This window comes from Budorcas taxicolor, chromosome 19 (genome assembly GCF_023091745.1).
Source record: "Budorcas taxicolor isolate Tak-1 chromosome 19, Takin1.1, whole genome shotgun sequence".
NCBI classification, from domain to species: Eukaryota; Metazoa; Chordata; class Mammalia; order Artiodactyla; family Bovidae; genus Budorcas; species Budorcas taxicolor.
This window is the reverse complement of record NC_068928.1, coordinates 57,312,010-57,336,605: the sequence shown is the minus strand read 5'-3', so window position 1 is coordinate 57,336,605 and position 24,596 is coordinate 57,312,010. Positions and strand designations below refer to the sequence as shown.

The 24,596-nt window shown below is 54.9% G+C and overlaps 1 protein-coding gene across 1 annotated transcript; it reads right to left on the bottom strand.

The window, feature by feature from the left end:
• Positions 1 to 2,060: 2,060 nt before the first annotated feature.
• CPSF4L (cleavage and polyadenylation specific factor 4 like) lies at positions 2,061 to 15,668 on the bottom strand. Its single transcript, XM_052658657.1, is given in 9 exon segments — positions 2,061 to 2,158; positions 2,309 to 2,401; positions 6,162 to 6,299; positions 7,839 to 7,889; positions 8,328 to 8,345; positions 8,348 to 8,439; positions 9,400 to 9,638; positions 14,609 to 14,761; positions 15,621 to 15,668. Coding segments are annotated over 9 exon segments (930 nt in total).
• Between the last annotated feature and the right edge of the window lie 8,928 nt (positions 15,669 to 24,596).

Genomic DNA, 24,596 nt, shown 5'->3' with positions numbered 1-24,596 from the left:
CCCATCATCACTCACCCTGTAGCACAGGCCCCACTCCAGCACCTGAGCCCCAGGCAGTGGGCGGCCCCTGACTCATGGGGCCTCATCTGAGGATGAGGAGGCAGGCACTCTTGTCAGGGAGCGGGGCTCGCAGGGTTCCCAGGCAGGAGGACGTATGGAACCCAGGGGCTGCTTGACAAGCTGCAGATAAAGTGAAGCCAGGAGAAAACACCGCAGAACGCCCCCCTCCCTCCGTGTACAGACATCCCCTGTGTACAGACACCCCCCGTGTACAAACAAGGCGGCTTTACACAGAGGGCAGAGGGCCTGGCCAGGCGTTCAGGCCGTGAATGGCCTTGTTTTACAGCTTAATTGCCGAAAGCATCCCTTTGGATGGAAGTTAGAAATGCGCTTGTGAATTCCCCAGTGCAGACGATCACGTCCCCGCTGCCATCAGCCGTCCCACCGGGGACCAGCATGGGTCGCCCTCCTCCCCTGCCAGCACCACCCCAGCCTAGTGCTCCGGAGGGAAGCCTCATGCCCAGTGGTGTCCAATTCTTTGGGACACCACGGACTGTGGCCCGCCAGGCTCCTCTGTCCATGGGATTTCCCAGGTAAGAATACTGCAATAGGTTGCTATTTCCTTCTCCAAGGGATCTTCCCAGCCCAGGGATCGAACCCACGTCTCCAGTTTCTCCTGCACTGGCAGGCAGATTATCTACCACTGAGCTACAAGGCGTAGCACTGGATACAGAACCCCTACTTAACAAGAGTTCAGTAGCTCCCCCCAGCACCCATGCTCCCCATTTGGCCTCTGTCAGACTTAACCAGCATCCAGCCATCCCCACCAGGGACCAGCAAGCATTTTCTATAGAAACCCAAACAGTAAATATTTTTGGCTTTGCAGGCCATCTGGTCTGTGTTGCAGCTACTCAACTCTGCCATCACGCCGTCGTAAGCGTGAGCACAGTCAGAGACAGGAAATGTAAATGATGAGCTTGGCCCCGTTCCAGTGGAACTATTTATAAGCTTGGAATTTTCATGTCCATGTGTCAAAAAATACTACATTGGGTTTTTCTTCTTTTTTCTTCACAACCTTTAAAAAAAAGTCACCCTTAGGTTCCAGGCTGTACAGAAACAGAGGGCCCGATTCGCCCCGCAGGCTGAGCTTTGCCGACTGGGGCTATCGTTCAGTCGCTCAGCTGTGTCCGACTCTGCAAGCCCACGGACTGCAGCGCTCCAGGCCTCTCTGTCCTTACAGTCTCCTGGAGTTTGCTCAGACTCGTGACCCCGGATGCAGGCCCTCATTATCAAGGCTTGTTATCAGTGGGAGCAGCGTCAGTTCCCACGGGGACCAGCCACAAGCAGGGTGGCCCTGACGCAGAACAGCTCTAGACCACAAAGCCTCAGCTTGGCCACAGGTTCCTTCATTAAAACCCACACGTGTGTTAATGGAGCCAAAGAGGGAGAGGGGCTCAGGGGCTGAGACGCTCTGCGGAAAGCAGAGATGACAGAGGTGCAAGGGGGTCTGGGAGGAAAGACCCGGTATGAGCACCTTCCCCGGGATGGGCTCTCAGAACAGACGGTGTGACAGTGAGCGCTTGGGGGAACAGTGCAGGGCTGGGGAGTCAGGGTTCCCCAGGGAGCCGCGTGCTGGGAAGGAGTGAGCGCGCCGCCCCCTGCCTGCCTGCACTCACCTTCAGGTAACTTGGGTTGAATGAAACATTCATCTTGGAACTGAAGGAGGCATGGCGAGACAGACAATCACAGCCTGGCTCTAAGCTCCCCTTCCCACCGCCGGCTCACTAACACCCCCTACACCAGCCTGCTGCCCCGATTGCATGTTCTCAGAACCCCACAGAGAAGGGCCTGAGCACTAACAGAGTTCAGCACGGCCAGCAGGACCAAGGAGAGGTGGGCGCAGGAGGAGCCCCGCCCCGACAACCTCAGGAGTGGATGCTGGCCAGACGCTTCACTCCCCACCTCGGGCCAGTGAAGGTACGGAAGGCTCTAGAAGCCAGAGTGGGCCCAGCACAGGGTGGGGGCGGGTCAGGGGTGGGGGTCGGGTTGGTCTCTCACACTTACTGTGCAAATTGGCATCTGGGTCCTTCCAGGCAGAACCCAGCTAAGTAGTTAGTACACTTTGTCCTGCAGACATGTTGGTACTTACACAGCAGACCTGCTGGGCAAAGAGAGAATGGCCAGACAGATCTTCTTTAGCAAGGGAAGCAGGGGGCAGAGCCCACAGGCCACCTCAGGAAGGTGCGTCCCTCCCCTGCCAGGAGATACCCCCACATCCCCTGGAGCCCCCTTTCCGTCAGGGCCTCACCGTGCTTGCAGAAACCTTGGTCGTACCACGGACAGTCCTGGGTCTTGAAGGCCGGCTTCACGTGGAGGAATGGACGTTCCTTGTTGCAGTCCCCTGAAAATCCCAGGAATCCTTGTGCACAAGCAGGCACGTCTTCAAGGTCACGTCCACCCTCCAGGAACAAGACTGCCCCTGCCCCTTGCATATAGGCCACTTGCCTGCCTTCTGGGGGTCAGCACTTTTTTTGAGGATAGCAAGAAATTTCTCCTCCCTCCTGCAAGCTAAGAAAGGCGGATCCCACACGTATTGGCTCATTGGGGCTTGGGTATGAATACACTCACCTGGAGGAGGTGGGGCAGGGCCAGATGTTCAGAAGGAGGGACTGGAACTGAAGGTATTCAGAGGCTACTTGGGAGAAGGAACGAGGAGAGGTGGGGAAGAGGAGACCCCTAGCCAGCAGCTAGAGATCCGGGAAGACCCTGACCCTGCGTGGAGATGTTGCTCCTCTGTCCACGGGATTTCCCAGGCAAGATACTGGAGTGGGTTGCCAGGCCCTCCTCCAGGGGATCTTCCCGACCCAGGGATCGAACCTGCATCTCTTATGTCTCCTGCACTGGCAGGCGGGTTCTCTACCACTAGCGCCACCTGGGAAGCCCTGTACCATGGTTAAAGCTTCATCTCTACAATGAAACCAATAAGGCTTCCAGAACCTACATAGTTCTTTCTGGGGGAAATGCCGCAAGAGCAGAGCACTGCTTCAAAGTTGACACAGAGATGAAATAAACGGGACCCAGAGGGACACCTGTGGTCTCACGGAGCCTGTGCTGTAACCTGTCTGTCTGTGGCTCTGACTAAAACTCCTGGTTCCTAGGAGGAGCCAGCCTACTGGCACAGACCACCCGGAGTTTGGGGAGGGAGTCTAAGCCAGCTTAGCTTCCGCGCAAGGCCCCAGGGGCTCTGAAGGGACCAAGAGGGAAGACTCAGCCCTTTTTTCACCTCATTCAAGCAGAGAACTAGGGAGTGTTTCCAATCTCATCCTCCTTAAAAGCCTACAACTTATCAATGAAAGATCAGAAGAAGAAATTAAGGAAACAATCCCATTTACCACTCCATCTAAAAGAATAAAATACCCAGGAATAAACCTATCTAATGAGGTGAAAGACTTGTAGTACTCAAAAAACTAGAAGATGCTGATGAAAGAAATCAACAATGATGCAAGCTGATGGAAAGACATACTGTGTGCTTAGACTGGAGGAATCAGTAGTGTTAGAATGACTGTACTGACCAAGGCAGGGGTCGCCCCAATGGCTCCGTGGTAAAGAATCCGCCTCCAATGCAGGAGACACAGGTTCAATCCCTGGGTCAGGAAGATCTCCTGGAGGAGGAAATGGCAACCCACTGCAGCACTCTTGCCTGAAAAATCCCATGGACAGAGAAGCCTGGAGGGCCACAGTCCACAGGGTTGCAAAGAGGTGGACATGACTTAGCGACTCAGCACAGCACACAGCGCCCAAGGCAATCCACAGATTCAACACAAGCCCTATCAAATTACCAATGGCATTTTTCACAGGATTTTTTGTTTTACATCTGTGTATGTGTGTATAATAGATAACCAACCGAGACCTACTGTATAGCATGGGGAACTGTACTCAGTATTTTTTAATAACTTATAATGGAAAAAGATCTGAAAAAAGTGTGTGTGTATATATATATATGAATCACTTCGCTGTACCCTGAAACTAACACAACATTGTAAATCAACTGTACTTAAAAAAAAAAAAAGCCTGCAACTTAGCGCTTTCCAGGGCCAAAAGGAACACCACAATGTCAATTCCACTGGTTTCCAAACAGGTCTATTCTATACCTCGGGCTTCTGCAAAGCAAGGTCTCGCCTGAGCCCGAAGAACGCCATGGCTGCCCCAGAATTCAACCCCCGCCCTTTCGCAGTTCTCTCATTTCGCAAAGGAGGACACCGTGGCTCAGCGAGGAGAGACCCCGCGTCCACACTGTGTGCTTGCAGCTGTCCGTGTGGGCTCTCGGCACAGCGCTCCCTCTGGGCTCCAGCCTTCGGAAGAAGGGAGGTGACCCCCCGGGACTGGCGAGCAGGGGCAGAGGCGGCCTTTTCCGCGCCGCCCGGTGCGGCTGTCCGTTCCTCTGTCCGCCAGCAGGTGGCGCCCGCACCCCGCCTGCCGTCGGCCGGGCCGCAACGGCTGGTACGTTTGCGACGGGCACTCATCCACTGATAGGGCCAGGACCCCCGCTTCCTAGCTCCTTTCAGCGGCCCTTTCCCGCTGCTACATCTCCCCAACAATAGTTTTTAAGTAAAACCATTCCTTCCAGTAAGACCGATAATTACACTTTGATATGCACAGTATATCTAATAGAGATATTCATTCATTTACTCCAAGAGCCAAAAAAGAAAAAACCTGGCTTACACATCACAACCCTGGTGTCCACACAGGCCCTCACGCTGGGGATTGCTCCAGGGCAGACAGGGACCTGGTCCTGTTCCCAAGCCAGGCCCAGCACGGCCCCCAGTCCCCCAAGGAAACCAGGCAAGGTTAATTAAAAGAATAGAGTCGTTTAAGCTTATGACCAAGGGGGACCAGGCTCCGGATAAACTCGGTCCTTTCCTACAAGGGACGCAGCCCTCACGAACTGCCGCCACTGGCCGGAAGGGGCAGGAAACAGGATTTGAGCCTGAGGGAAGCTCTTGTTGACCCTGAGGGGGGCGCCTTCTTCCTGGATACCCAGGACTCCCCCAACCCCATCAACACTAACGAGGAACAGCTGCCCGCAGCCCCGCTGACGTCTCGAAGCCCAGCCGCCTGGCTCAGAGGTGTCCCTGGAGGCTGGCCCCTCTCCCTCCGAATCCCCCTTCCGAATACAGTGTGAAAACCACTGGACTAGATAATCCTTAAGGCTTCTTCCAGCTCTGAAAAGCACTGAACTGTGAAAGTTTATCGGGAAAGCTAAGGCCTGAAACCCATGCACAGATCCCGTTCTTAAAGGAGGCGGTGGCTTCCCCCTGCACGGCCCCTCGGACGGCAAGAGAAAGACGGGTCAGAGGGAGGGGACGCGCGGGTCCACAGCTGACCACACAAGGTCCCTGCAGGGGCCGAACTTCTGAAGCTCGTGACTGCCCCTTCAGTGACGTTCTACCCCTTCAGTGACGCTGCGGTAGTTTAGTCGCTCAGTTGGGTCTGACTCTTTGCCGCTCCATGGACTGTCCCATCCTCTGTCCATGGGATTTCCCAGGCCAGAACACTGGAGTGGGTTGCCGTTTCCTTCTCCAGGGGATCTTCCCGACCCAGGAAACGAACCTGGGTCTCCTGCACTGCAGGGGGATTCTTTACTGACTGAGCTAGGACGGGAGCCCCCAATCAGTGATGCCAGTTTTCTGTTTAGGGAAGCGATGTGAAGCTGTCTTCTGAAGGAAGTGAAAAATATCGAGACGGTTGAAAGAGGCGGCAATGGGGCAGGTGCGTCCAGCCCCACCGTGAAAGTGTGGGCTGTTTGGGAAACACTGGCTCCGACCCTCCCTGGGGCTCCAGATACTGCCTCCTTTCCAGACAGCCCGTCTGGCTGTGTGATTAGCCGGACGGGGCAGGGTAACAATTCGGCCTTTGATTCCCGCCCCACCCTCCCCTTCCCTGGGGCGGGGTGAGGGTGGGGAGGATGGGCTTCGTGTGCCTGAGTCTGGCAGGGCAGTGGAGCAGGGCTCAGAAGACAGGTCCGATTTTTCCAGAGGGTTGGAGAAGCAGGGTGGCCTGGGCTGCCACCTGGGACGCTCGAGACCTCCTTTGGGGGCCCTTCCCAAACCTCCTTCCCCTCCCTCGGGGCGGGGGGCAGCACAGGAAGGGGCATCACCCACCGGACTTGAAGAAGTGGCCCTCGGGCATCCTGGCGACATCGTACTGGTGCAGGAACTTGCACTGGTCGCCCTTCTTGCACGCCACCGGCTTCTCCCTGCCCCCCCCCCCTCGGTCGTGCCACAACGGGCACAGCTTCCCTGGGGACCCAGAGCACCTGGCTGGGGGCTCCATGCACCCATAGCCTGGCCCAGCTCAGCCCTAGCAGGAGGTACTGGCGTCCCTTCCCCTGGCAGAGGCTAGAACTGGGGGCCAGAGATGGCTTAACAGCCCCCAGCCCTCTCTGCCCGACATGATGCTCTTGCCCTTCTCGAACCGCAAGAATGCCCCCCCAAAGCACCCATCACACCCCATCCCCTCCAGCCTGACTTTGCAGGGGTGAGGCGGGGGGTGGGGGGGTGTATGGTTTCCAGCCCTGGTCTCTCCAGCCCCCAACCCAGCAAGGTCCCAGCACAAAGGAAGAACTCTTTAAGGGCCTGCGGAACTCATGTCTTAAAAAATAATACAAACGCTATGTTTCCTGATTCCGGAGATCTAACGTGGTGACGTGAGAGCCAACCTTGTAACAATTCAGAAGGAAATGGAAAGGTTATATTTCGCTCTTTGTCGGTCTTCGTTCAGGCTGTCTTGCCATCTGCCGGAAAGATACCCCTCAGTTTCTAAACAGGACCAGTGTTGTGCTGAGCCAACTCTCTGGTAGCATTTTTGGGGTGCTGGGGAGGTGTTCCTTCTGATGGTCTTACTCTCCACCTCTGGCCATTGGCTCACCTGGCTCTGACCTTCCAGACCTAAGAACACTTTTATTTCTTTGCAAGAGGGTATCTCTGTGAAACCCTGCTCTAGAGACTGGATGGACCAAGCTGAGGATTCAAAGCCTGGAGTGACCAACCAGTTCATTTCTCCTCCTCACCCCACTGTCCAGGGCTGCCCCAAACATAAACTAGTCACGTGGCCACACGGGCTCCCAGTCCCCTGCCTGGGCCCCTCTTGGCCTCCCAGCTTCCCCGGAGCAGAATCACTTGGATCCTAAAAGCAGGTCCTAAACTCATTCCGAGTTTCTCAACCTGGCTCTCTAGAGGAGACCCCAAAACTGGAGGCAAGACTTCTAGGGGCAACTGGATTTCTACAGGAAGAGCCCATGAGTGGGAGCCAAAAGATGGGAAACCCTGATTTATGTCAGCGCCCCCTCACAGAATGTCTTCACTGGGGGAGAGGGGTTTGGAAGAGTGCACGGTTGGGCCCCATTGGGGAGGGGGAGACATGTTTCTGAGACTGCAGCCTGAGCTTTCTTAGGACACAGGAATGGAGCGGGCTGCTGAACAGGTTCCAGATTAACTCAGAGGGGCAGGAAGGAAGCCCCTCTCCTGGCCAGGGGAGAATTATGAACTCAGGGGCCTCCTGGGAGCAAACACCTGACACCCACAAACACTCCCCCCTACAGCTGGGCAGAAAGAAGGGACTGTCTCCTTGCAGGCAGCCGTGCCTGCCCTAATGGATGCTATGCAGTCAGGGACATCCCTGGGAGGTGGTGGGTAGCCCCCTTGATGGCCCCACCCACTTGCCCTTTGCCCTGGGAATGAACTCATGCCCCTTCCTACCTCCCCTTCCTCACGTGCAAATCCAGCACCCCAGTCCCAGCCAAGCTGAACCCCTGCCAGCCCTCACCTCTGCCCACTCACCTTTCTCGCAGAGCCCTTTGGTGAAGAAGATGCACAGAGCTGTGCCGGACTCTGGGGGCGAAGAAGGCAGAAGGGATGCTGTGGCGGCCGGAGGGCCTTTACCCCCTGCCCCTCGAGTCGTGGACCTCTAGGTGCTGGCCTCCGGGAACCAGCCTCTGGACTCAACAGCGCCCTGAACTCTGCAGTGGAGACGATGGACTAGGGGCCCAAGGCCGGCCTGGCGCTCAGGCGGCCTGTGGGGTCGTCCCAGTTTCTTTCAATTGACCCCTCTAGGGTCTCTGCTTGGCCAGCAGCCAGCCCCATTTTCTGGCTTCCTGGAGAGGATGTAAGGGGGGACAGGGGCTGCCTGAGAAGCCAGGGGCTATGCTGGGGTCCCGGAAGGACAGGACGGTGGGCCCAAACCCTCCTCCACCTCCCTGGTGAGCAGCTGAGAGGAAGCTGGGGGTGGCGGGGTGGGGGGGGGCTGGGGACTCGGGGTCCCGGCCGCACTGTCCATGACCTGAAAATCAGGAGTCCAGTGCCCTTCTGCGTCTCCACGTCCTTCTCGAAGGCGAAGGCCAGCCGCTCCAGCCCCACGATGACCTCCTGCACCCTCCCCGCCCTGCTGAGGCTGCAGAAAGGCGCTCAGGCCTCCAAGGTGGACCTTATTATATAGCTCCTTGGAGCCCCTTAAAGGGCCAGGCTCTGCGGAGGCCCTCCACCCCGCCATGGCGGGCTGCACGCCCGAGCCCCGCCATTTCCCGCTTCTGCCCCACGCAGGGGCGCAGAGCCCTGGGCCCCACACCCCACCCCGAGAACACAAGACCCGTGCCCGATGCGCGCTGCTGGGGAGAGACAAGCGAGCCCCCGCACACACACTGCTTGTCTGCAGGCTCCCAAACACGCAGACGTCCCCAAACCTGTGTTCAGGTGACTTTGTGGGGTTTTTTGGCCCAGCACCGGGTCGTGGTTGCAGCGTGTGGGCTCTAGTTCCCCGACCAGGGATCGAACCCAGGCCCCCTGCATCAGGCGCTCAGAGTCTTAGCCACTGGGCCGCCAGGGAAGTCCCCCGGGTTCACACTTTTCACGTGAAGGCACAGCCGCAGGTGTGAGCTGTGAGGAGAGTTGCACAAGCCAGCCCCAGCGAGGCTGCCTTAATGCTCTGATTCACAGGAGCTGGAGCCTGGGAGCCAAAGGGCGAGGGGGTGGGGCGAGGGTGCGGCAGAATCAGGCCCCCGCCCGCGGGGACCCCTGACGCCCCTCCTCCGGCCTGAGTGACAAGCAGGAGCGAGCTCTTCACAGGAGAGCAGGGAGAGAGGAGAAATCCGGGGGAATCGGAAATCTCTGAATGAATAGCGCTTTGTTCGCCCGGCACACAATCCCGAGCCGGCCGGGGCGGGCCGAGCGGGCCGCGGCCTCCCAGCCCGGAATCCGCGGGCCACCCGCGCGCCTCCCGCCCCTGAGAAAGCGCTTTGTACACGAAATCTCTATGCAAATGTTGTTTTATAATCACTACACCACCCCTGCCCCCAGGCCCGGGACGTCTGCAGAGGCTCTCAAAGGAGCACTTGAGGACTCTGACCCGGGCCGGCCTCCACCTCCGCCGCTCTGGACCCCGCGGCCTTGCCCCTCCACCGGGCTGAGGTCTCTCAGCGTTGCGGGGGAATGGACGCCCGCAACACAGGCGCCCTCCTTGCTGAACAGAGCGGGCAAGGCCGGCAGCACCCCACAGGGCCGCAGCTGGGCCAACAGGACGGAGCCTGCTGGCTTTCGTTTCTGCGTGGCCTTCGCTCCCAGAGTTGTCGTTGTTGTTGTTTTGAACTCGGGTCAGAAAAGGAAACAGACGGAGAGATAGGCCCCTAGAGCCCCGGAGGGGAGGGGTGGGGCAGGGACAGGATCCAAGAGACTCCAGAGCTCCGGGCTCCTGCCAGCTGCACCCCCGGGAGGCAGAGGGCCGGGGTGGGGCTGTGGGAGGTGGGCTGAGGGTCGCTGGGGTCGGGACCCTGCTTCTTGGGGCCCTAGCCACGGACATTGACCGGTGCCTCCAGAACACCTTCATCTGTGGACATGGGCTCATGGCGGGCTCCCTCCCGCCTACCTGTCAGGGAGGCGGGGACGTGGGGAGAAGAAAGACCCTGCAAAGCCAAGGGCACACCGCTGGGAAGATGGTCGGGGGGTTCACACCCAGGTCTCTCTCCATAAACACCCCAGAGCATCTCTGTGCCAGGAACTGGGGACCCCGAAACAGGACTGAGACCCTGCCTTCAGTCTAGGGGGAGACGTTCACCGGCACAGGTCTCCCACAGCAGGACAGCAAGGCAAACAGAGGCACAGGTGCCAAGAAGGGCTGGGGAGGGGTGGGGAGGCTCTCAGAGGGGGTTCTGGTGACGATGGGGGAGGGGAGGGAATGTGTGTGGGGCGTCAGCAGTGTGAGAGCAGGGGCGGAGCACCATGGCAGGCCAAAGCAAGGTCAGGGCCTCGGTTTGTGGAAGCATAGGCCCTGGACCTGGAGCGCCTTTTAGGACTGTTCTCTGTTTTGTGTTTTAATCATGAAGCCCGTGGGGAGCTCGTTCAAGGCTAGGAGAGTCACCCACACAGCACTCTGGAGAACAGAGTGTCAGGAGACCACTTCGCGGATGGTACAAAATAACAATTATAGGCCTGGAGACGTCTTTGGGGGCGCCTCCTAGCACCTTGGTGGCCCGCAAAGACGTCATCATAAGGGCAGACAGGAGACAGCCCCTCATCCACCCCCGCCCCGCCCTCCTCTCCTGGCCAAGGCCCCCCACCGGCCCCCACCCCCAGAAGGTGCACGCAGGCTGTGAGCTTCCCCAAGTCCCCCGGTAGTGGGCCACCCGGTCTCCTCCAGGAGGTTCCAAGTCCTCACCTCTCCTGCCTGTGGCTGTGACCTTATTTGGAAACTGGGTCTCCGCAGACACAGACGCAATTAAATTAAGGATCTCAAGGTGAGATCATCCTGGAATTCAGGTGAGCCCTAAACACAATGACGGGTGTCTTATAAGAGAAAAGAAGGCGACTGGAGACGTTGAGATGCAGAAAAGCCCCACAGAAGAAGCCTCGAGACGCCGGGAAGAGACTGGAGGCACCTGAGGGACCCCACGGAACAGGGGCTCCTCCCGCAGGGGCTCTGGAAGGAACCAACCTGTGAACCGCCACGTGTGTGCCAGGTGTGCCCAGCCGTGTCCGACTCCTCGCACCCCCTTGGACTGTAGCCCTCTGGGCTCCTCTGTCCATCTCCAGGCAAGAGTGGGTTGCCATTTCCTCCTCCAGGGGATCTTCCCCACCCAGGGATCCACCCTGCATCCTTGGCATCTCCCGCATTGGCAGGCGGCTTCTTTATCACTGCACCACCTGGGGAGCCCTTTGACACCTCAACAGTGAGAGTGAATTTCTGTTGCTTTAAGCCACCGCTTTTGTGGCCATTTGTTACAGCTGCTGCAGGAAACATCTTCCCACCTGGAGAATGAGCTTCCGCAATTCCTGCCCTTTTTACAGAGGCACAAATAAGCATGCCGATAAGTTGGGCGATTGGCAAGGTCCCGCAGCTAATGAGCATCAGAGCTGGGAGCTGGGGGGACTTCCCTGCTGGTCCAGAGGTTAAGACTCCGCACTTTCACTGCAGGGGGCATGACTTCAATCACTGGTCAGGGAACAAAGATCCCACATGCCACGCAGCCAAGGAAAAAGTAAAGAAAAACGTGGACATGACCTAAATATCCATCAATTAGTCTGCCTGGTTGAAAAATTATTTTTTAAAAAAAGAAGAAGAATTGAGAGTCAGATCTGGAGGTCTCCCATCTGGCAGGCCCTTCGCATCTTCTCTGTCTCAGAACTGGGGAGCTGCCCACCCCGCACCCCCATTTATATTCCTCTCTCAGGGTTCTGGAGTGGACCATGGATCATGCAAGGATAAAAAGCCAGCCCCAGACCAGGGGAACACTGGCAACAGCTGGGGGCGGGGGCTGGGCTGGGGTGGGGGTGGGGGGAGCTCTGGCATGTCCCCTCTGCAACCTCCCATCTCCTCTTCTGTGCCCTGGAGCTGATCCCCCAGCATTTGTGTTTTCATTTATTAATTAATTCATGGCTGCAAAGTGGACGTGCAAATCACTGTACAAACAGTGGTGTTCATTTTTAATCACCATCAGTATGAGCTTCTCGTTGAACTCAGACTGTGGATTTCCTGAGTCATCAGCCCCACGCTCCTTTCCATTTATGAACATACAGCTCTGAGAAGCAGGGGCTTCAGGGGCTCTGCAGTTCTCCTGGAACTCATGGAGGTCATGAGCTCTGCCAGGCCTGGGATGGGTCCCAGCCGGGGCTTTTTTGGGTAGCGTGTGGCCACACACCTCCTGGGTACCCATGCATCTGCCTTACCCCCCACTCAAACGCTAGCACTGGCATCGGGCAGGTCAGGGTTCACACCTTGGTTCTGTGGGTCCCCAGCCTGGTGTCCCAGGCCACCTCTCTGAACCTCAGATTCTGTGTCAATAAAAGGGGGACCCACAGCGTGACCTCCAGGGGAACTGAGATTGGTGAGAAGTCCACGTGGATGCCTGACACAGCAGATGGGTGCTGACCCGATGTTTAAGGGCCCAGGTGTCCCCCTCCCAGGTCCCTGGGGCCACCCTTCTCCAAATTTATTATTCCGTCCAGCCCCTGATAAAAGGTTCTTCGGGGTGGGGGCAGGAGACTCCACGCCATGCAGGTGTTGCTGGAGGGGCTCTATGTCCGGTAGGGATGGGCCTGGCTGCTGGAGAGCTGTTGGGGGAGGGCAGAGGGCAGAGGAAGCGCCACCCACCCCCCGCCCCCGCCGTGACCCTCAGCTGCTGCTCTGGGCCAGGAACAGTGGACCCGCGTGCCCTGCCCCTTTGCTGCTTTTTGTGCCCGAGATGCCACTTGGCGGGGACAGCTGTTGGTCTCACAAGAGCCACTGGACGTGCAGGGCGGGGATGTCCAACAGCAGGGACGATCCTGCTGTGTCCCTGCCCTGGAGCTTGGCCTCTGGGAGCCAACGGTTCTAGGAAATCTGCTCTGGGTGGGGCATCCCCTTCCCCCAGGGGCGCGGACCCAGTAACAGGGCTGCTGACCCTCCCATGTTGCTCATCACGGCCTCCTCCAGTATTCTGCAACCGCTCAAGTGGCTTCTACCCATTTTGCAGATAAACCAAGGCCCAGAGAGGTGAAGCAACCGCTTAAAGCTCATGCAGCAAGCGGGTGTCAGAATGGGAATCTAGACTCCTGACTGTGTGTGTGTGTGTGTGTGTGTTAGTGGCTCAGGTGTGTCTGACTCTGTGACCCCATGGACTGTAGCCTGCCAGGCTCCTCTGTCATGGGATTCTCCAGGCGAGAATACTAGAATGGGTTGTGATTTCCTCCTCCAGGAGATCTTCCTGACCCAGGGAACAAATCTGCATCACAGGCAGATTCTTTACCGTCTGAGCCACCAGGGAAGCCCAGACTCCTAACTATTGAACCTACTTCAGTCAGTTCAGTTCAGTTCAGTTCAGTTCAGTCACTCAGTCGTGTCCAACTCTTTGCGACCCCATGAATCGCAGCACGCCAGGCCTCCCTGCCCATCACCATCTCCCAGAGTTTGCTCAGACTCACGTCCATCGAGTCCGTGATGCCATCCAGCCATCTCATCCTCGGTCGTCCCCTTCTCCTCCTGCCCCCAATCGCTCCCAGCATCAGAGTCTTTTCCAATGAGTCAACTCTTCGCATGAGGTGGCCAAAGTACTGGAGCTTCAGCTTTAGCATCATTCCTTCCAAAGAAATCCCAGGGTTGATCTCCTTCAGAATGGACTGGTTGGATCTCCTTGCAGTCCAAGGGACTCTCAAGAGTCTTCTCCAACACCACAGTTCAAAAGCACCAACCTACTTACTGGACTACAAAACCCCAGGGAGAAAGCCATTCGCTCACTTCTACAGTCGAAAAGAATCAGTGCTCACTGGCTTGGGTGAGCTTCCCAAAGACCACCAGCTCCGTCTGCATGACCACAAGCTCCTCCAGTCAACAAAACTGAAGTTCAAGAAAGGCATCCCCCACCCCATCCAGGCTGGTAAGACTACTAAGACCTCCGTGACCCAAGGCTGTGCCTATGGGCTGGCATGTGGATTGTACTTCTAGCCTGAGAGTCAAAGAAACAGGACATTTGGGGCTCAGGGAATCAGTCCTGGCCCAGGGAATGTCCCAATAGCTTATCTCTTCCAATGAGAGAGAGAGAGAGACTGAGATTTGAAGGTACTACACTGCTGGCTCTGATGTTGAGGGTGGAGGCGCAAGCCAAGAAAACAGCCTCTAAAAGTTGGAAGAGGTGAAAAAATGAATTCTCCCCTGGAACCCCCAGAAGGAAGGCAGGCCTGCCAGAACCTTGATCCTAGCTCAGTGAAGGCCCTTTCTAACCTCCAGAACTGTGAGACAATACGTCTGTGTTGGGCTCCCCAGGTGGTACCAGGGGCAAAGAATCTGCCTGCCAAAGAAGGAGGTGCGAATGACTGGGGTTCGAACCCTGGGTCGGGAAGATCCCCTGGAGGAGGAAATGGCAACCCCCTCCGGGAGTGTTGCCTGGGAAATCCCATGGACAGAGGAGCCTGGCGGGCTCCAGTCCACGGGGCCGCAGAGAGTCAGACACTGAAGCCACTGAGCGGGCACACATTTGATACAGTAACAACATGGAAACAGACAGACAGGAAAGCTGTCGGTAACAGGCGGCGGAATCCTAAGAGGCAGGACATAGAGGGACTGGGGAAGAAGACCACCTTGGTCTCACCTGGGCAGCAAGGATGGGGGTCCAGGAGGCCATGAAACGGAGGCGAGGCAGGCAGTAAAGGATGGGATCCCCAGCAGCAGCACACAGGCGGATCCGCTTCTGGCCCTGTGCGGCTGGATCCGGCTCTCTGGCTCTTGGGAGACTTTCAAGGAGCTGGCACAAAAAACAGACCAAAAAAGGGACTTCCCTGGCAGTCCAGTGGTTAGGACTCTGAGCTCCGGGCTGAGGGGCAGGGGTTCAATTCCTGGCCAGGGAGCTAAGACCTCACATGCTGTGTGCGGCAACGAAAAAACGAACCGACAGACAAATCCCCCGAAAAAGTCAAGGAGCTGGGAGTTCCGGGAAGGGTCTTGAACCTGAGGCCTTGGGAGTCACGGAAGGAGCCGCCTTTGCAGCCTTGGGTCTGCTCAAGGGTCGAGAGTCACAATAGACTGTAATTGTGAGCAAGGTTCTAGTATCTAGTTCCCACATCTGGAGGGACGCTCCTGCACCCCTCACCCTCACTCAGGGGAGGAAGAGGGAGGTTTCTGTAGAACACAGGCCGCCAGCTGGTCGCAGACACCATGATGGATGAGTCCTCCCTGGCCCGGCCTGGTGCACTCACTTTGATGGATGGGGGCCAAGGTCACAGGTTCGATCTGCCTTTGGGTCAATTGAGTCCAGACGACAAAGTCCATTTTCATCACCAAAGACTGCCCTCTGGTCTGTTATCTCCAAATGATTCTTGGGTCACAGGGCAGACAGACTGGGTGCAGATGGAAAAAACCCTCCAGCCCTGACTGTTGACAGGGAGTCAATGGTGCCCACTTTGTGTGCAAAGCCCAGGGCGTGTGGGTGGCAGGAGTGTGCGAGCAGAGGGCAGCCGCCCCTCCCCACTGCCAGCCTGGACGAAGCATCCTGACCCCCGGGTGGGGGGCTGGGGAAGAAGGCAGGGCCCCAGGCGGCAGGGGGGTGGGGTGGAGAACCTCGCCCACGCTGACCTTCCTGCCTGTCAGACGTTCATCAAACCCACCCAGCTGCCCTTGCCTGTGTTACTCCTTGGCTTGGCCTTGAATTCCATCTCTGGTCCAGGACGACCCGTCTAGATGAGCAGCACGTGGGGAGTCACCCCCATCAGCTCGGGACCCATGGATAGGGCATACACAGCAGACACTTATTTTTCTCAGTTTGGGAGGCTGGAAGTCCAAGGTGAAAGTCCCACCTCGGTCGGCTTTTGCTGAAGTCTCTTTGGCCACTTCTCACTGTGTGTGTCTTCACATGTGGATAGAGAGTGAGTTCTGGGCTCTGCTCTTATCAAGACACTAGCTTTTTCACAGACTGGCCTTCCCTGGTGGCTCAGACGGTAAAGAATCTGCCTGCAATGCAGGAGACCTGGGTCCAATCCCTGGGTTGGAAAGCTCCCCTGGAGAAGGGAATAGCAACCCACTGCAGTATTCTTGCCTAGAAAATGCCATGGACAGACCATAGATAGGGTCACAAAGAGTTGGACACGGCTGAGCAACTAACTAAGATGGTAGGTCTTGCAGGAGGGCATCAGAGGGCAGACACACTGAAACCATACTCACAGAAAACGAGTCAATCTAATCACACTAGGACCACAGCCTTGTCTAACTCAATGAAACCAAGCCATGCCTGCAGGGCAACCCAAGACGGGAGGGTCATGGTGGAGACGTCTGACAGAATGTGGTCCACTGGAGAAGGGAATGGCAAGCCACTTCAGTATTCTTGATTGAGAACCCCATGAACAGTATGAAAAGGCAAAATGATAGGATACTGAAAGAGGAACTCCCCAGGTCATTAGGTGCCCAATATGCTACTGGAGATCAGTGGAGGAATAACTCCAGAAAGAATGAAGGGATGGAGCCAAAGCCAAAACAATACCCAGCTGTGGATGTGACTGGTGATAGAAGCAAGATCCGATGCTGTAAAGAGCAATATTGCACAGGAACCTGGAATGTCAGGTCCATGAATCAAGGCAAATTGGAAGTGGTCAAACAGGAGATGGCAAGAGTGAACGTCGACATTCTAGGAATCAGCGAACTAAAATGGACTGGAATGGGTGAATTTAACTCAGATGACCATTATATCTACTACTGCAGGCAGGAATCCCTCAGAAGAAATGGAGTAACCATCATGGTCAACAAAAGAGTCCGAAATGCAGTACTGGGATGCAATCTCAAAAACGACAGAATGATCTCTGTTCGTCTCCAAGGCAAACCATTCAGTATCACAGTTATCCAAGTCTATGCCCCAACCAGTAATGCTGAAGAAGCTGAAGTTGAACAGTTTTATGAAGACCTACAAGACCTTTTAGAACTAGCACCCAAAAAAGATGTCCTTTTCATTATAGGGGACTGGAATGCAAAAGTAGGAAGTCAGGAAACACCTGGAGTAACAGGCAAATTTGGCCTTGGAATGTGGAATGAAGCCGGGCAAAGACTAATAGCGTTTTGCCAAGAAAATGCACTGCTGATAGCAAACACCCTCTTCCAACAACACAAGAGAAGACTCTACACATGGACATCACCAGATGGTCAACACTGAAATCAGATTGATTATATTCTTTGCAGCCAAAGATGGAGAAGCTCTATACAGTCAACAAAAACAAGACCAGGAGCTGACTGTGGCTCAGATCATGAACTCCTTATTACCAAATTCAGACTCAAATTGAAGAAAGTAGGGAAAACCACTAGACCATTCAGGTTTGACCTAAATCAAATCCCTTATGATTATACAGTGGAAGTGAGAAATAGATTTAAGGGCCTAGATCTGATAGATAGAGTGCCTGATGAACTATGGAATGAGGTTTGTGACATTGTACAGGAGACAGGGATCAAGACCATCCCCATGGAAAAGGAATGCAAAAAAGCAAAATGGCTGTCTGGGGAGGCCTTACAAATAGCTGTGAAAAGAAGAGAGGCAAAAAGCAAAGGAGAAAAGGAAAGATATAAGCATCTGAATGCAGAGTTCCAAAGGATAGCAAGAAGAGATAAGAAAGCCTTCCTCAGCGATCAATGCAAAGAAATAGAGGAAAAGAACAGAATGGGAAAGACTAGAGATCTCTTGAAGAAAATTAGAAATACCAAGGGAACGTTTCATGCAAAGATGGGCTCGATAAAGGACAGAAATGGTATGGACCTAACAGAATCAGAAGACATTAAGAAGAGGTGGCAAGAATACACGGAAGAATTGTACAAAAAAGATCTTCACGACCCAGATAATCATGATGATGTGATCACTAATCTAGAGCCAGACATCCTGGAATGTGAAGTCCAGTGGGCCTTAGAAAGCATCACTACGAACAAAGCTAGTGGAGGTGATGGAATTCCAGTTGAGCTGTTTCAAAGCCTGAAAGATGATGCTGTGAAAGTGCTGCACTCAATATGCCAGCAAATTTGGAAAACTCAGCAGTGGCCGCAGGACTGGAGAAGGTCAGTTTTCATTCCAATCCCAAAGAAAGGCAATGCCAAAGAATGCTCAAACTACTGCACAATTGCACTCATCTCACATGCTAGTAAAGTAATGCTCAAAATTCTCCAAGCCACGCTTCAGCAATACGTGAACTGTGAACTCCCTGATGTTCAAGCTGGTTTTAGAAGTGGCAGAGGAACCAGAGATCAAATTGCCAACATCCGCTGGATCATGGAAAAAGCAAGAGAGTTCCAGAAAAACATCTATTTCTGCTTTATTGACTATGCCAAATCCTTTGACTATGGGGATCACAATAAACTGTGGAAAATCTGAAAGAGATGGGAATACCAGACCACCTGACCTGCCTCTTGAGAAATCTGTATGCAGGTCAGGAAGCGACAGTTAGAACTGGACATGGAACAACAGACTGGGTCCAAATAGGAAAAGGAGTACGTCAAGGCTGTGTATTGTCACCCTGCTTATTTAACTTATATGCAGATTACATCATGAGAAACGCTGGACTGGAAGAAACACAAGCTGGAATCAAGATTGCCGGGAGAAACATCAATAACCTCAGATATGCAGATGACACCACCCTTATGGCAGAAAGTGAAGAGGAGCTAAAAAGCCTCTTGATGAAAGTGAAAGAGGAGAGCGAAAAAGTTGGCTGAAAGCTCAACATTCAGAAAACTAAGATCATGGCATCCAGTCCCATCACTTCATGGGAAATAGATGGGGAAACAGTGTCAGACTTTATTTTTTTGGGCTCCAAAATCACTGCAGATGGTGACTGCAGCCATGAAATTAAAAGACGCTTACTCCTTGAAAGAAAAGTTATGACCCACCTAGATAGCATATTCAAAAGCAGAGACATTACTTTGCCGACTAAGGTCCGCCTAGTCAAGGCTATGGTTTTTCCTGTGGTCATGTATGGATGTGAGAGTTGGACTGTGAAGAAGGCTGAGCGTCGAAGAATTGATGCTTTTGAATTGTGGTGTTGGAGAAGACTCTTGAGAGTCCCTTGGACTGCAAGGAGATCCAACCAGTCCATTCTGAAGGAGATCAACCCTGGGTGTTCTTTGGAAGGAATGATGCTAAAGCTGAAGCTCCAGTACTTTGGCCACCTCATGCGAAGAGTTGACTCATTGGAAAAGACTCAGATGCTGGGAGGGGATTGGGGGCAGGAGGAGAAGGGGATGACAGAGGGTGAGATGGCTGGATGGCATCATGGACTCGATGGACGTGAGTCTGAGTGAACTCCGGGAGATGGTGGTGGGCAGGGAGGCCTGGCGTGCTGCGATTCACGGGGTCGCAAAGAGTCGGACACGACTGAGCGACTGAACTGAACTGAGCAACTAACACACACACCCACTCTTGTGACCTCATCTAAGCCTAATCATCCCCCCAAGGCCCCACTTCCTGATAACCACCCACTCCATGCAGCCACCTTTTAATACACCTCAAATCTGACCCCAGGATGAGAAATCAGAAAACCACCTCCATGGGATTGCTACTCTGAGAAGACCCTCAGAGTTACCTGTTACTGGCTAAGATGAAGAGCCAGCTTTCTGAATTAAAGTAGGTAACAAGATGCAAGTATGTCCATTTCCCTCCCAGAAGGCTCCATAAACATTTTTATACTTTGAATTTTTTTAAAAAAGTGACCTAAAAACCTTTTTAAATTGGGATTTTTTTTTTCCTTTACTTTTTATTTATTTTCACTTTTGATCTTCACTGTGTCTTTGTGGGGAGGTGCTGTGCTGGGTCTTCCTTGCTCCCTGGCCTGCCCTTCTTTGTGGTACAGGCTTCTCGTTGCACAGGCTCCAGGACAGGCGGGCTCAGTAGCTGTGGATTTTGGCCTCTAGAGCCCAGGCTCAATAGTTGTGGCACATGGGCTTAGCTGCTCCTTGGCACGTGGTTTTTCCCCAGACCCAGGATCGAACACCTGCCTTCTACATTGGCAGGCAGATTCTTCACCACTGAGCCATCAGGGAAGGCCCTGGCCTTTATTTATTTATTTTTTTAAAAAAGGAATTCCCTGGAGGTCCAGTGGAACCACCCAGCGCTTTCACTGCAATGGGCCAAGAATAAGAAAAGGTATCCCACCACTCTGATAAGAGCTGTGGTTTTCATGACCACGGGGATGTTCAGCAATGTCGGGGGCCATTTTGGACCAACGTGGGGCATGGGTGGCTGGGGATACTCCCAGCATGCAGTGGGCAGAGGCCAGGGACTCACCTGGCTCACCAGTTCACATCTCTACGGGGTGCGGGACAGCTCCCGACAACGAAGAAGGATCCAGGCCCCCACGTGCCCACAGTGCTGAGGCTGAGAAATCCCGCTCTGTCTGGAAGAATTGAAACTACCTCTCTCGGATGAATGATTGGGTGGTTTGGGCCTGGCCTTCCATAGAGTTGGTTTTATTGATCTGTGCCTTGGCATCAAGCCCTTAAGCAGACACGCAGAGATGGCGTTTGCGTGACTGAATGTGTTAGGAGGCTGTTTGACTTTTTCTTTTTAACTTTTTATTTTCTGTTGGGGTATAGCCAGTTAGCCGTGTTGAGATAATTCCAGGTGAACAGCGAAGGGACGCCGCCATACAGATACGTTTCCATTCTGTTACGAGACTGTACTGGGGACACTGGCTGCAGCCCTGCCCTCTTATCTCACAAGAACCCCTCTCAGAAAGAACTCAGTGTCAGAAAAAGCCGCTTCTGGAATTGTTCCAACCGCGTGGCCTTTGTGAGTCTCGTACCGGGGGGATTTCCCTCTTCGCTTTGACTGGTAGGAAGCTCAGAGCCCGCTCTGCAGTTCACGCTGGAGCGCACTTCTATGTTCCACCCTCTTGGTTCAGTTTGTTCCAGCCTAGCTTTTCTCTGATCTATTTTTATCCCATTGTATTTTACATATTTTTGTAAGCTGCCTCTAATTCCTTGGGGGAACAAAGCAGGATAAAAAAAAAAAAAAACCCACAAAATTCAGCAGGGCCCAGTGGCCTTGGCTTTTTTTTTAAAACATATATAACATAGTGAGTGTCACTTCAGTGTTGGAGATCCCGGGAAGGCAGCTCTCCGGCTGCTCCTGTCTCTTCCTGGGAGTCTTGGAGAACAGAAGCTCCGTGTGTAAGAGCAACAGGCTTCAGAGGCAAAACCTCCAACCTCCATCTGCCTGCAAATACCTTCCCTCCCCTGAAGCCTTCTCCCCAGCTCCCATCTGGCTGTTGGCGGGAAGCCACAGGGCCCCAGGAGCCTTCGAAAGGGAAGTCGATCGACAAGCTCACCCGCTTTCACTCCTGACTTTTGCTCTCTTGAATCTTTTTCTTTTCATTCTTTTTTTTTTTTAATTGAGGTATAGTTGATTTACAGCGTTGTGCCAATCTCTTCTGTACAGCAAAGTGACTCAGGTATACATATATTCTTTTCTAAATATTCTTTTCCACTATGATTTATCCAAGAAGATTGGATAAGCTTGTTTGTTTTTCAATATTTACTTATTTTGGCTGCTCCGGGTCTTAGTTGCGGCATGCGAGCTCTTGGTTGAGGCATGTGGGATCTAGTTGCTTGACCAGGGATTGAACCGGGTCCCCCGCCCTGGGAGCTCAGAGTGTTAGCCACTGGACCACCAGGGAAGTCCCAGGACCTTGTTTATCCACACTTTCCTGCATCTTGACTCAGGGTCTTTGGGGTCTAGGGCTACTCTTGTTGCTGATCAGTCACTCAGTCATGTCTGACTCTTTGCAGCATGGACTGCAGCACGCCAGGCTCCCCTGTCCTTCACTGTCTCTTGGAGTTTGCTCAGATTCATGTCCATTGAGTCAATGATGCTATCAAACCATCCCATCCTCTGCCACCCTCTTCTCTTAGGGGCATTTTGCATGTAGGTTATTACTGCAAGGGAGGGGCCGTGCCAGGCAGGGAGGGTCCCCACCTGAGTGTGGACTCTGGACATTTGGGAGGCGGCCGTGTGAAAGCCAGGTTGAGACAGGGAAGGGTAAGGGTGTCAGGTACCCCTGGAAAAGCCAGCCCTGCCCCCTCTGCCACCCTGGCAACCAGCACGCTCCTGGCTCTGCCCCACGCAGTCCACCTGGTCAGGCTGTGCCTCGTCTGTCACACCAGAGCCAAGCCAGCCCAGTCCACCTCCCAGGGTCTGCTCACAAGACTGCAGCCAGTCTGCCTTCTCCAGCCTCTGTCTTCCCATCTGTAGAATGGGTGGAGGTGGGCGGTGAACCAGATCCTAAAAGGTGCCGATCCTTAGAACGCCCCTCTCTGCATGTGTCCTGACCCCTTCTTCTTCTTCTTTTAGTCTTGGTTGTGGCATACAAGATCTTTAGTTGTGGCATGGGGGATCTAGTCACCTGACTAGGGATCGAACCCAGATCCCCTGCAGTGGGAGCAAGGAGTTTTAGCCACTGGACCACCAGGCAAGTCCGTGTCCTGACCCCTTTTATCCCTTTTCTATTTCTTGTGTCCATCTCCTGGGAACATGGCGCAACCCTGGTGAAGAGGAGGCGGTGGCTGGGGTGTGAGAATGGAGTCAAAGGGGAGCCCTCTGGCACCAGCCTGGTCCCCAGCCAGGAGGAGGGCGCGAGGCTGTGGCTGGAGACAGAGGCCAGCCCCAAGCAATGCCAGGAAGGGCAAAGGCACCACCTGCAGAGCCCTTGGGACGATGTGAAGTGGCAGTAGCTGCTGAAAGGGTCCTGGCACTGCCAGCCCCTCCCCTGGCGGCAAACACACCCCTCTTCCTCTTGGGCACGCCCCGACCAGCCCAGCTGTCAGCTCAGCCTTTCTGCACCGCTCTGCCCAGTAGGTCACTGGCCCCACCTGGTCATCCCAGGCTCCAAAGTGGACATCACCAGGTTAGGATGGATAGTGGTTGCAAGCCAGGGCTTTGGAGCTGGTGCCTGGTCCATATCCACCTCCTCCACTTTCCAGCCCAGTGGCCCAGCAGCAGTCTTACGACACACACAGCCCTCGTGCGATCACAGCAGAGCCATATGCGCCCAGCAAAGAGCAGAGCCCCTCGACAGATCGGGGAGGCCGAGGGGAGGCGCCTTGGCGGTGGCTGGACCAGGGCGGGGTTCGTCCTAACGCATCTCTGAGCCGTGACTGCAGCCCTGCCTGGTGCAGGTTTGGGGGGTCGCATGTAATTTTCGGAAATGTTAGCTGCCATCTGAATTAAAATTACTGAGTTATTACCCTGAGAGAGTTCCCAGCTCTTGCTTTGAGCTGTCAGAGGTAGAGGGAGCCCTACAAAGCAGCTCAGAGAGAGAGATGCTCCATGGGGGTCCTAGGCTTCTCAGGCAAACCTCAGAGGCCGAAGGGGAGAAAGGACCACCCCTCACGCCCCCCAACGATTGCCCTGCCAGCCCCAGAGAAGCTCTGGTTCATCTGTCTGTATGATGCCTCATGACAAAAACAACTGTGGTTTTCTTTTTTTTCAAGTTGAAAGCGACTGAACTAGAACCTAAATTTTAAAGATGGAGAAACTAGAACCGCCCAGAGAGGGAACAGAACGGGCCCAAGGCCACACGACGAACCAAGGTCCGCGCTGCTGGCTGGGCTGGTCTTGCCTGGTTATCCTACACTTGTCTGGTGGGCGCATTGGGCCCCGGTCGGAAAGCATGCTTCCGAAGTGTGGGTCCAGCCGGGCCTCTGCAAGCCCCCGGGTGGTCCTGAACTGTCAAGGAGCAGGTCTGCAGCTTTGGGGGAGGGGCTGGCTGCTCCCAGCCCCTCAGGGATCTGGGTGAGCGGCTGCGGGTGCAGTGGGCGGCTGGGGGGTGGGGAGGGCAGGTACACATTGTCTCAGAGGCATGGCCCTCTACACCTGCTTGAGCCTTTGCTAACAGGGCATTCCTCTCTCCAATCCCCCCAGAGCTGGGAGACCCATCATTCCCGCTGGGCTTGGATGTCCCCCCACAACCCGGGCCACCACCCAGCCTACTCATAACTTCACGCCTCTCATTACCTCTAAGGAGCCAGTCTAGGGACAGAGGGACTTGGCGACATTTTAATTACACTTCTAATTGCTCCCCAGGAGAATGATGAGCACATGCCTGAATTTCTCCCCGGGACGGGGGCAGGGTTTCCCGAACTCAGATCTCAGCCACGCCGGGCCCCCAGGTGGAAAGGAGGGCATTGGAGGGGCAGAGACAGCCCCACCCAGGCTGACAGTCGTGCCCTAGGGATGCGCCCACGCAGAGGGGAAGGGGTGAGGGAGGGGCTGACCGCCGGGCTCCCGGGGTCCCACTCGGGGCTGACGCACCCCGACTTCACTTCCCCAAGTCAGGAAGCTTCGAGGAGCGTGGAAGGGGTTTCCAATCAGCCCTGTTGACTCTGCCACTTGGTGACTTTGGAGAAGGTGGCCCCGTGGCCTCTGGAGCACGTCTCTTCTACAAAATGGGGACACCAGAGTCTGCCTCCCAGGCCAGCAGATTGAAAGGAGACCACACCTCCGTAAGGGGATCCACCAGGTCAGATGGGGAAAGGGAGGGAGGGCAGGGAGGCCCCTTTGCTGACTTGGCTTGTGTGCCCTGGTGCTGACAGCTCCCGCGCGTCAGGCACCTCCCTGGGTTTAGGAA